General features: G+C 35.3%; 1 protein-coding gene across 2 annotated transcripts; it reads left to right on the plus strand.

Moving 5' to 3' along the window:
- Positions 1-1449: 1449 nt before the first annotated feature.
- LOC125875019 (SNF1-related protein kinase regulatory subunit beta-3) lies at positions 1450-10064 on the plus strand. 2 transcript variants are annotated; one of them, XM_049556072.1, is made up of 4 exons: positions 1450-1638; positions 1770-1888; positions 9310-9417; positions 9490-10064. In XM_049556072.1, exons 3-4 carry the CDS (start codon positions 9385-9387, stop codon positions 9811-9813), a joined length of 357 nt encoding a protein of 118 aa, XP_049412029.1. In that variant the 5' UTR covers positions 1450-1638; positions 1770-1888; positions 9310-9384; the 3' UTR covers positions 9814-10064. The 2 variants fall into 2 exon arrangements, with proteins under 2 accessions (XP_049412029.1, XP_049412030.1); XM_049556073.1 differs by having other exon boundaries at positions 1451-1638; positions 9502-10064.
- The last annotated feature ends 1419 nt before the right edge of the window (positions 10065-11483 follow it).

Here is an 11483-nt window from a genome sequence, read left to right on the forward strand (position 1 = left end):
AAAAATGAATAAGGGTATTAGATGGCTCAATAAAGTTAATTGTATTATAAGTGATTTATTTGGACTATTACATCGTGCAATCTTTGTATTTTTCCTAGGGATGGACATTTGGTATTCAATTCAAAATTTTCAAGTTAGGTTCTTATATTTCACTAATCAGTAATTGAAAGTAGATATTAAATACTAAATTTGCAACGTCTAATCCAGTATGATAATTTAGTAATTACTTACTGAAGGAAGAGATATTTGACAAAATATGTGCATAATTTGTCCAACATATGCCATATTAACTTTTAGAGAAATTAATATAGAGGTTAGATCTGCACTCTCAAATCATAACATTATTGATTTGTTGTTGCAAGCCAATCAAGATCAATATTTTAAAAGGTACGGGCGCGAGACAAGTCGTTTAACTTGGTATGAGGTGAAGCGTAAGTATGATGAATCTTTAATTTTTCATATTTTATAAATTAATATAATAAAATATTAAATTACGGAGAAATTTGAAGAAAATATAAAATAAATGCAAATGTATATAGAAATTTCAAAAATAAATAATTATATAAAATAAGTGTAAATGTATATAGAAGTGCTTTATCTTAAAACGTTAATTAACTTCACTAAATAAATAATCAGAATTACTCATCTATAAACAATAATCTAACTTCTTAAAAAAATTAAGTAGAAGAAACTGTATCAGAAGAATCAAATCAGAGTAAATAATGAATAATGATACATTTTTACTTTGTAATTTGCATGTTGATCATTTTTCCTTTTTATCTGGTGAAAGACAAAGAGAAACAATAAAAATTAAGGCTAAGAACAAAATATTTAGATTTTTATGTTTGTTAACATTTAAAATTTCAATGACAAGTTGAATTGTGATTTTCTTATTAATTTATATTTGGCAATTCTAATTTAATTAGAAAAGGTTTTTTGGGCTTACACTCCAAAATAAAAACACGTCGTATATACGTAAACATGCGTCCAAATTGACGGGGCTTATGTCTCACAACACTTTTGCCAGCACAAATTATTGTTATGGATTTTTACTACACTTCGTCTCAAGGATCACCCCAAAAATGTCTTTTAAAACACTTATCAAGACATATAAATCACTCATTAATGTTACCCATATATGATAAACAAAACATATCCACCAACTTAAAAATAAATAAGGAAAAAATTAAAAAAATCTTAAATTATATAAAATTGAACAAAATTATTCTCTTTTAATAGTTTGATAAATGTCCTTATTATTACTTATAGACATTTCTAGATCAAACTTTAAAAATTTGAATATTTAGAGGATTAAAGGTGTCCCATTGCATAATTTATTGGAGAATATTATTGGTGTTACTTAGTAGCCCCTCACCAATTTCCCCTTTTTCTACCTCACTTTTTTTAAAAAAAAGAATATAAAAAAAATAAAAAGAAGAAGAGGGTTTTATTAATTTGTTGAGAGTACAACCATTTTTTGAAGTAATGAGAAATCATATTCTTTCCTTAAACATAATTCATTTGAAATTTTGATTGTTCGGCGAAATTTTCTAAGTAACAAATTGACATTCACCTTCATTTTCCTCCATAGCTATTTGATATCTTTGTGCGTTTTTTTTCCACTTTACCCAATCTCAGGTGAATATTGGTCCTTTTCTCCTATCTTCTTACAAAATTCTTGATTGGATTCATTTATGCTTGTTAATCAAAGTTTTAGTTTGTATAAATAGTTGTTCTTCACAGTTTAATTTGTTGGGTTTTTCTTGCAGATGCTTTTCTGGTTCTGCTGGGATTCATTTAGCATTTGATTGTTATTCCTTGCCATTATTTGTTTTCTCAAGACGAGGGCTTTCTGGGAAAGTTTATTAGATCATTGCAGCTGAATTAGGTATGTTTTCGGTTTTTCGAATTTATAATTTTCTGTTAACTAAACCATGAAATCTTGAATTTACATATTTAACATTTATGGAGTAGATGGAGCTACAATTTCATTAGTGTAAAGTTATGAGCTTTCAATTATGAGAAATTTATGAGCTTGCAATGAGGTTTCTTATTTCTTTAGGGAACAAATGGTTAATTCAATCAATTACCTACCCTTTAATCCTTCGTTAGTTGGGGTTTGCTATATAAATCCTATGTATTTCTGTTCGTTCCGGTTGATATAGGGAGCATTTCTCTCCATGAGCCCGTCCATTAAATTAAATGTTCTAGAGGATTTATTAAAGTTCCTACAGAGGAAAGTAGAATCACTACCAAAATATTTACTATATCAAGCACCAACAATTTCGTTCTATGAAAATCTTTCGCCAGTTGATCGAAGTAGATAGCTTCCATGTGTTTCTACATTTCTCATATTCTAGGCACTTAGCTTGGTTTCCCTCAAATCAAGTGATGCGGTTAGAAAAGAGAAGTAGGCCCCTACTGACTAAAGCTTGGACTCTAGTTTCGGTGTGTTCCTTGAAAGTAGCTGAAATTAGGTAATCAATATGAATTTCCTTCAATGGACCCTTCTTTCTTAATTATCTTCTTAGGAGTAGGAAATGCCATTTAGAGCTAAAGATAGATGGCAAAGAATAGTTTATTTTGAAAGCAACAGTATTATTACCTCTATTGGTTGTAGTACGGACTCATAGATCTTGGAACATATATGACGGCAAGGCCTAAGCATTAAACTATGTGTAATGTGAATCCCCCCTTTTTACCGTACAATGTATTCTCACTCCGTCAACCTACCTCAATCCTCCTCCTTAATCGGGGACAGGTGAAGTTAATTCTCTTGTTGAGGCTTTGGATCTTGCATTTAATTCTAGATCATTTTCATCAGAGGTTAGGTTGAATCAGATTCTAATTCAAATAAAGCTCTTTGTCCACATAATCTTTCTGGACTTCTTAAAGCTGGCGTGAAGTTGCTACCCACTGTTATGCATATTCTAGTTAGCTTGGTGTTAGACTACCATTTGCTTAAAACACTTCTGGAATGAGAACATGTGTCCTAAATAGCAGTTAGGCCAAATATGTCTGTAATCGAAAGATAAATTTATTTTAATGGTTAAAGTGGAAAGGAGAATAGAACAAATATAACAGTACATAGTTGTTACTAGAATTGTCTGGATTTGAACGTTGTTCACATGCTTCCGGATGCTTCCAAAACCAGTTGTCAATATTGGTAATATGTGTCTAATGAGCGGTGGCCTCTGAGACGTGTACGCATATTACTCTGCATGAATAGAGTGCATCAGTAGCTACTTGAATATAAATATGGGTCATTGTCTGCAAATTATCTATCTTCAAGATATAGTGAGTGAGGAAACAACTTAGTGGTCATTTAGAGGGGAGTCTGAGGTTTTCCGGGAGATCAAAGATTTCAAGATGTTTGGTAAGCAACGCTTTTGCTGAGCTATCCACTTCCATGTAAGGTGAATTGGTTGAACTGTGTCAATTGGAAGCAACCTCTCTACTTTCACAAAGTAGGGGTAAGGTCAGCATACACACAACCCTCCCCAGACCCCACTTGTGGGATAATAGTAGGTATGCTGTTTTTGTTGGTGTCTTCTACTAGTCATTCTTTTTGTTGCTACTCCTTGTGTCCCTTTTTTTCCTTCTTCCTTTTCCTTTACTTCCATTGTTTGTTTTGGCTTTTCCCAGATGTAGTCCACTTTCAAATTGATACTGTTCATAAGTATAATTTTTTTTTTTTTTCTGATGACAAGGAAAACCCACAGCCGCTACCCTTTGGGTGCGCATAGGGTAAAACCCCTACTCCTATGCAATAGCTCGCAAACCACATAGGAGAGATAACCCGCACTAGGCAAGCCTGGTGTGACGAGCTTGACCCAGAAGACAAACCCCTTCCTTTCGCTGGCAAGGGGTTTCGAACTTGAGACCTCCAACATGGAAGTCCCAAGCCCAAACCACTGGGCCACCCCGAAGGGTGTTCATAAGTATAATCTTTGAACCTCTGAATTTAAGTCGAGGGTCTATCGGAAACAACCTCTCTACCTCGCAAAGGTAGGGGTAAGGTCTGCATACATCTTACCCTCCCCAGACCCCACTTGTGGGACTGCATTGGGTATGTTGTTGTTGAACCTCTGAATTAGAACAAGCACCAAAAAGTAACTGTCAAGTTGACCCAAGGGTTTAGTCGAAGTGGCAAAGGGTGAGGGACTTGTGACTAAGGTCATGGTTTTGAGTCCTGCGTCATGCCAATTAAACCTAGTATATAAGTTGGGAAGGGTAGAGGGTGCCCCTTTATTACCGAGTTTCGAATGCTATAAGGGTTGGCCCGAACAGATTTATTGGTCATCCAAAGAAAGCGGTATCTACCAAGTGAAGAATGCTAATTAAAATAGAGGAAATTATTTGTCCTAATTTTCTGGAGGGGATTGGTAGTGTCTTCAGAATGTCTTTTGTTCTTTTCTTTCCAACTATCTACCATATACAAGTAGGAGTGATCTTCCACCAGTACTCCTCACTATTTCTTCTCGCCACATTTCTCCGGCTGCTCAGAAGTTTCACTATGGAACTGAACATAGCTCAATTTATCCATAATATACAAAAGAACACGTGCCACAAATTTATAGTTGTCTTACAATGTAGAAAATGGTGCTCATTAGTTACAGTTTCCTGACCACATAGTAGGCGCATTGAACAAATTTGAAGACCTCTTCTCAGTAACTTTTCTTGAGTGGCATGCTTTCCTGACAACCAACCACTCAAATCAAGAAACCCTTACTGAAATTTTGACTCTCCAAATAAGCTTTCAGGACCAGAGCACATTTTGATGAGTTCTATGATTCAAATTTCAGTACAGACTTAATTGTGAATTTCCATCTGCTATTTGACCTTCATTTAAACTTTTCTGGAAACTTTGTAGTGTCACCAAAAGTGGTCAGTTGCTGTAGCAGAAAGGTAAAACCCTCAATTTCCCAATCATTTAAAGCTCCTTTGAAGATCAAATCTCAACCATGTTGATTCCAAATATGGTTTATCTACCATGGTTTTGAAGGATAATTGAGTATATATTAGGAAAGGTGGACTTTAAGCTATTTAGTCTAATCGAGTGGTCCTCTCCAAAATTTAGTGTTTCTTCGGCCCGGACACCACGGTCATCAAAAAACAAATTGTGTTTCTTCCATTACCCACCTTGATCTCCACACTTCCCCAGAATTCACGCTACTGATTCCTAATGGTTTTTCCGGACAATACTACCATGGGAGCTTCATTTGTAATCAACTCATTATTCATTCCATATTGCTGTGCGACAAAGTGTCTCCATAATGTCATCTCTGTTTAAAACCTCCATAACCACTTTTGTAAAAGACTTTTATTGTGTAATTTCAGAAGCTTTATTCCCCTACAACCTTGCTTCTTGCTAAGAGTTAGGACTTCCCATTTCACCGGACTGACTGATGCTTCTGTTTTCCGTGTTACTCCTTAGCTTGTCTAACTTCTTTTCTACCCCCCTAGGAATTGGGAAGACAACTATCATACAATTGGGAAGAGCATCCAATACTGAGTCAATTAGTATCAATCTTCTCCCTAAGGATAAATATTGAGCTTTTCACCTTGCCTGCTTCTTGTCACATCTCTCAATAACCTCATTCCAGCTATCCACTGATTTTCTCTTTGCCCCCAAAGGTATCCCCAAGTACTTTGTTGGAAGAGTCCCCACCTGACAACCTAGATTCTTTGCAAAACTCTGTAGATTTATTACTTGGTTTACTTGATATAAAGACCTTTTGTTCCAGTTAACCCTTAAGCCAGAAAGAGCTTAAAAAATAGACAAGATTTCCCTAAGGTGTCTGATCTGATCCACTTCAGCTTCACAAAACACAAGAGAATCATCTGTATATAACAAATGAGAAGTTTCACCAGCAACACCAACTTCTGTTAGGACTCCAAAGCCTCTAATCCAGCCATTAGACTTAGCTGTCCTAGTCATTTGATTTAGGCCCTTCATTGCTCAAAGAAATTGAAAAGGTGACATTGGGTCACCCTGTCTAAGCCTCCTTTGAGATTGGAAGAAACGTACAGGATTACCATTCATCAAAGCAGAGAGTTCAATACTGGAATTGCAAAACTTTATCCATTTAATCCCATTTATCACCAAATCCGATATCCTTGAGTATTTTCAAAAGAAACCCCCAATTAACATGGTCATAGAGTTTTTCAGTAGCCAACTCACATAGAACCCCTGGCTTATCAGATTTAGTTCTAGATCCCCCAACTCATTTGCCAGAACAACATTTCATAATCTGTCTTCCCCTCAGAAAGGCCATTTGATGAGCATCAACTAATTTTCCCCTTACTGTGTTCAATCTCTCTGTAATGACTTTAGATTCTAATCTTGTGAACTCCACCTATTAAGCTTATTGGTCTGAAATCTTTTAACTCTTCTGCATAATTTTTCCTTGGAATCAGAGCAATAAAAGTAGCATCGAAATGTTTCTCAAAGAACTTATTTTGGTGAAATTTGTGAATTGTTTGCATCAAGTCTTCTCTGAGTGTTTCACAACATTCTCTAAAAACCCCCATTGTGAATCCATCTGGACTAGGTGCCTTGTCCACTTTTTGAGTATAGTAAAGAAAATATTATATATTTATTTGCGAAGGTACAACTAGAACCCATACATCGCAACATGTCAAATCAAATTTACTTGCAGTTTGCAGCTTTGACCATGACCGCCTATGCATTTTACAAGAAATTTAGGAGATTTCCGGTATGTTCTTCAAGTGTATTGAAGATTTGACCCTCGGTATGTTAGCAAAGTTGATATATTAGAGTGAACAAAACCTTGGGTCAGGATGGATTTTTCGATTAAGAGATAAGAAGCTTTGGCTTAATACCTAAATAACGAGGTGCACTGTAATGCTTACTTTTGATGACTTATTATGACAAATTGATGATGGTAGCTTTCTCTGCCTATTCTGTTGTTTTGTTTTGTTTGGATTTTGGGTGGGGGATAAACTGGTGGGAAATTTTCTATTTTCTTAATGAGGTAATTTTTTATATAACACCAAAATCAAGTGATTGCTGGTGTTTTTGAACAGTTGCAACCAAAAAATTAGTCCTCACTGACTATGTAAATAGCTAATGAAATAGAGCACTGCCTCTACATTTATGTAGAATTGTGAAAATATGAATATTAATAGATCTCCCCTATATCTTTGTGATCTAAAGGGTGTGCTCAATACTGGTCATGAAACAGTTACCTACTCGTCTCTTCAATAGAAGTAGTTCCTTTTTAGGATTAGAGAATGGTGCTTTTGGAGAAAGGAGGTCAAGTTTAACTTTCTTCATTGTAGTTACCCTATATCTTAAAGAAAGACCATTTAAAAGGGAAAAGTGCCTATTCAGTGCAGGGATGTTGGAAATTGGAGGTCGACTACACCTACCCTACCCTTTTGTTTCTTTTGATAGCTACGGTGTCTGAGTTGTCTTGTGCACACCTCAGCTATTCTATTAGGTACCTGCAACCTCTCACCAACACAAGTACCGGATAAATCTAGCTACACATAATCTACTTTGACTGGGTGAAAGTGCCTTCCAAAAAATGATATCGAAGATCTAGTCCACCTCCCTAGGGACCCAATGAGAATCTCTTTCTAGGTTGTTACTGATTCCTACTCAGATTTCAGGTTCCATATCTCATACTTGTTTCACAATAATATTCTGTAGCTTTAATTATATACTAATACCAACCGCCAGAAAAACCTCAACCTAACGAGACTATGCATAATTAATGCTCTGATAGAAGTTCCTACCATTCCTTTTGCAAGCGTAGTTTCCTTTCATATTGTAAGATTACTCCTTCAATGATCACTATTTGTTCCAATGTTGACATGGTTGCCCACCTTTTTGCTTAGCGGTGAGGAGGAATGAAAATGGTTCGGTTATGGTTTTTATGAAGAGTATTGTTAGCGAACCTGCTAAAGTATGGGTAGTGATGGTACTTAGCTCACTGCTAAGTGTGTAGGGTTGGAAACTCAGTCACGCTTGGATTAGTCCCCTAAACAGAGAGTCAAGCTTGAGTCTGGTTTTCCAGGATCTACTTAGTTAATTCTATTAATAGATGTCACCATGTTATGGCAAAAGATGGTGCCATTGCCGATCTCAATAATGAGGTCAAATGGGTGTTAATCGTCTATATAATTTCTGGATTCAACAAACTTGTTGTGAGGTCTATATTTTATTTAGTATAAGTTGGTGTACAAAAATATAGTGGAATAAGCTCGATGAAACATCTTAGTCCAGCACAGGCTATTAGCATTAACTAATTTTTAAAGTGTAACAGGGAATATAATTTTGCTCCAATTTATCTGATTCAATAAATATCTACACATTTTAACTAAGTCTACTTTAAGATAATGTAATCCAAATTATTAATGTCATTCAATAGAAATTCTCATTTTCCATTGTCTTTTTGCTATTAAAATTCATTTCTTCTACTGTTTTCATTTAACCACATCTGTAACTTACCTGAATTTGTTATTTTATATTTGTTCCTGGATTTGGCGATGAAATTATAGTGTTCTCAAAAAGAAATCAACTTATTAGTCTTTAATCCATAATTAATTTAGTTCTTAACTTGATCTTATTCGATTAGAGAGTAATCCAGTGTCGTGGAGCTTGAGCCCGCAGAACTTTGTCCTCTCAAATTGCAATTATCACTGAATAGACGATTGTCTTCCATCTCACGTATGTATATCTGACATTTTTTTTTATGACAAGGGAAACCCGCAGTCGCTACCCTTTGGGTGCGCACAGGGTAAAACTCTCGCTCCTATGCAATAGCTCGCAAATAATATAGGAGAGGTAACCCGCACTAGGCAAGCCCGGTACGACGAGCTCGACCCAAAAGGCAAACCCCTTGCTTTCACTGGCAAGGGGTTTCGAACTTGAGACCCCCAACATGGAAGTTTCAAGCCCAAACCACTGGGCCACCCTTTCCTACTATATTTCACTTAAATTTGTTTTTCTCATCAGTTCTGCTTAAGATATCTGTATTGTTAATATCATGATGTTTGATCTGAGTTGCAGACATCATTTATCATTTGGTGAGTTTATCTTATGAGCAATACGGATTCTATTTAGCACTTCTATGTATACCTGCTTTAATAATTGGAGAGATGACAAACAAATAGCTTATGATAGTATAGTATATTGATTCATAAAGACCCTTATGAGTCATGGCCATGTCCTAATTGTCCCGCCAGTGGAATATACGCATCTAAGAGATTTTTCATGCAGTGCCTAATCCCGAAATTGGTTCTATTTCTTGTTTACAATAGGATATGTTTTATTTTCAGGTTAACTTGGGAAATTTTATCTGCTCAAAACTTTCATCTTATTAGCTAGACCGTGCTGTTTGTTTTTGAAGCAACATGAACCACCCTCATCCATATGGTGAAGATCATGTAAGTCATAAATTCTTGTAGTAACTGATAGGTAATAGCTCTGGCATGTTTTTGACTTAGCCTAAATCTAAGTTATGCACACAGGATGAACCCATTGTCATGGGCTTTGAAGTTCCAAGATCACCCGATGCAAGTTACAACAATGTGTATCCTGGGCATTTAGATGAAGGAAGGGAACCACCGATGGTACCGCCACATTTGCATCACACCTTGCTAAACCACCCAGCAACAAGAGATGAATCAACCTCCCTCCCGTTGCCACAGAACGCGGTGCTAAACCATCTGTATATTGAGAACGGAGAAGTCCCGAGGTCAGTTGTAGCACTTGGTGTAACACACCGTTTTCGCTCAAAATATGTTACGGTCGTGCTTTACAAACCCGTCCAAAGAAGATGAGTTAGCATAGCAGACATGCCTGAACGTGCACACCATCTTTGGCTTGTGGTCTGATGTTAGTAGAGGTAAATACACAGCAAGTTCTGCAGTGGAGAATGTTTATTTCTTCCCAGCTATTAGTAGTAGGAAAATATGGTATCAGGTACCCTTGGACTTGAATAATTGAAGTTAGATGTTCAATAGTTTTAAAAAGTTTACATGTATTATGGCAAAAAGTTAGTGATGTCCCTGTTTGTTTGCCTTGACAATTATGTTTTTGAGTAGCTCTTCAATGTTGACGTGTGTGAAAATCTGTTAAACACCATGGTAGATTTAAGCCAAGTTCACTACATCTAATATGGCAGAAAGTTAGTGATGTCCCTATTAGCAATTCTGGTTGATTGATATATTAAGAGATGACTATCATAAAATTGCAGCATATGCTCTTTTTGAAGCCACTCTTTAAAACTTACAACTCGTTTGGAAAGTTGTGCAAATGTTGCCTTCTGCTCGCAGTACAATGTTAAAAGTCCTACAAGGGACGAGTGGTGTTGTTATATGGTCTTGGGTAATCTCTGCCTCTTGAGGTAGCTAAAAGTTCATTTCTTTACATGATATTAGAGTAGGATTCAACCCAATTTTATTTACGGATATTGGATCCCCATATTAAATTGCCCACGCTTCATGGAGTGTTGTAAAGTCTTACATTGGATTAAAAAGGGATGATCTTGAGCAATCCTCTCTTCTTTAACTAGCTTTTTAGAATGAGTTGAGTTAGACTTAAGATTCCTTTCTTTACGATATATACATGGCTACTTGAGTTCAAGGTCGAAAGAGCATTTCACAAAAGGCTATACAGTTTCCTTAAAGCAACAATGTTCAATTGTATATTGTCAATAGAGTTTAAAAAAAAAAAGATTTTTCAATTTTGTGATCCTAAATTAAATTTATATCAAATGTACCAAAATGCCTTTTAATTTTGTGGTCTTAAACATGTCATGTGGAAAGTTGAAATTAAAGAGTTGCCAAAAAGAGAAAAGGAGTCGTTCTTTTTCAAACACAATAAAAAGGAAAGTAGGTCATTCTTTTTGAAATGAAAAGAACAACATTTTGTACTTCCCGTGTCCAAGCATAATTTCAGTGGCTACATCGTAGATTAGGCTGACAAAAGTATGAGGATTACAAGATATTATGATTGTTATAAACATATTTGTATGATAGTGAATGTCTATTATGTGAAATTCTTTGGAAAAAAGTAAGGGATCTACTTAGGGATCAAGTCAATTTTCCCTTATAAATAAATGAGTTTTCCTTCCTCGTAATTGATCTGTGAATATACCTCAATCCCTGAATATCATTCAAGAGGAATAAGAAGTCTTCTCTCTTCTCCCTATTTTATTCTTCTTACCATAACAATGATTTAGATATTAATTTTTTAAGGGTGTACCAAGAAAATTAAAAAATTCTGCTTATTTTATGTAGTTCCATAACAATGATTTAGATATTAATTTTTTAAGGATGTACAAAGAAAATTTTAAAAACTGCACCAAACTAATAATTCTAATCACATCGAAAAGAAGATTTAACCAGTGGTTTGATTTAGTTTGGGGTTAGGGATTTTTTTTTTATCATAGTTGATTTAGTTTGATTTTAACTAAAAAAAAAAAAATCAAATTGAACTAACGAATTCA

Source organism: Solanum stenotomum, chromosome 8, assembly GCF_019186545.1.
Source record: "Solanum stenotomum isolate F172 chromosome 8, ASM1918654v1, whole genome shotgun sequence".
NCBI lineage: Eukaryota > Viridiplantae > Streptophyta > Magnoliopsida > Solanales > Solanaceae > Solanum > Solanum stenotomum.

What these genes read in the sequence shown, in the direction of transcription:
- LOC125875019 (XM_049556072.1), top strand. Translation starts at nt 9,385, where the DNA reads ATGAACCACCCTCATCCATATGGTGAAGATCAT. An exon ending in ATCCATATGGTGAAGATCAT is followed by an intron (nt 9,418 to 9,489) that starts GTAAGTCATAAA and finishes CCTAAATCTAAG; the next exon opens with TTATGCACACAGGATGAACC.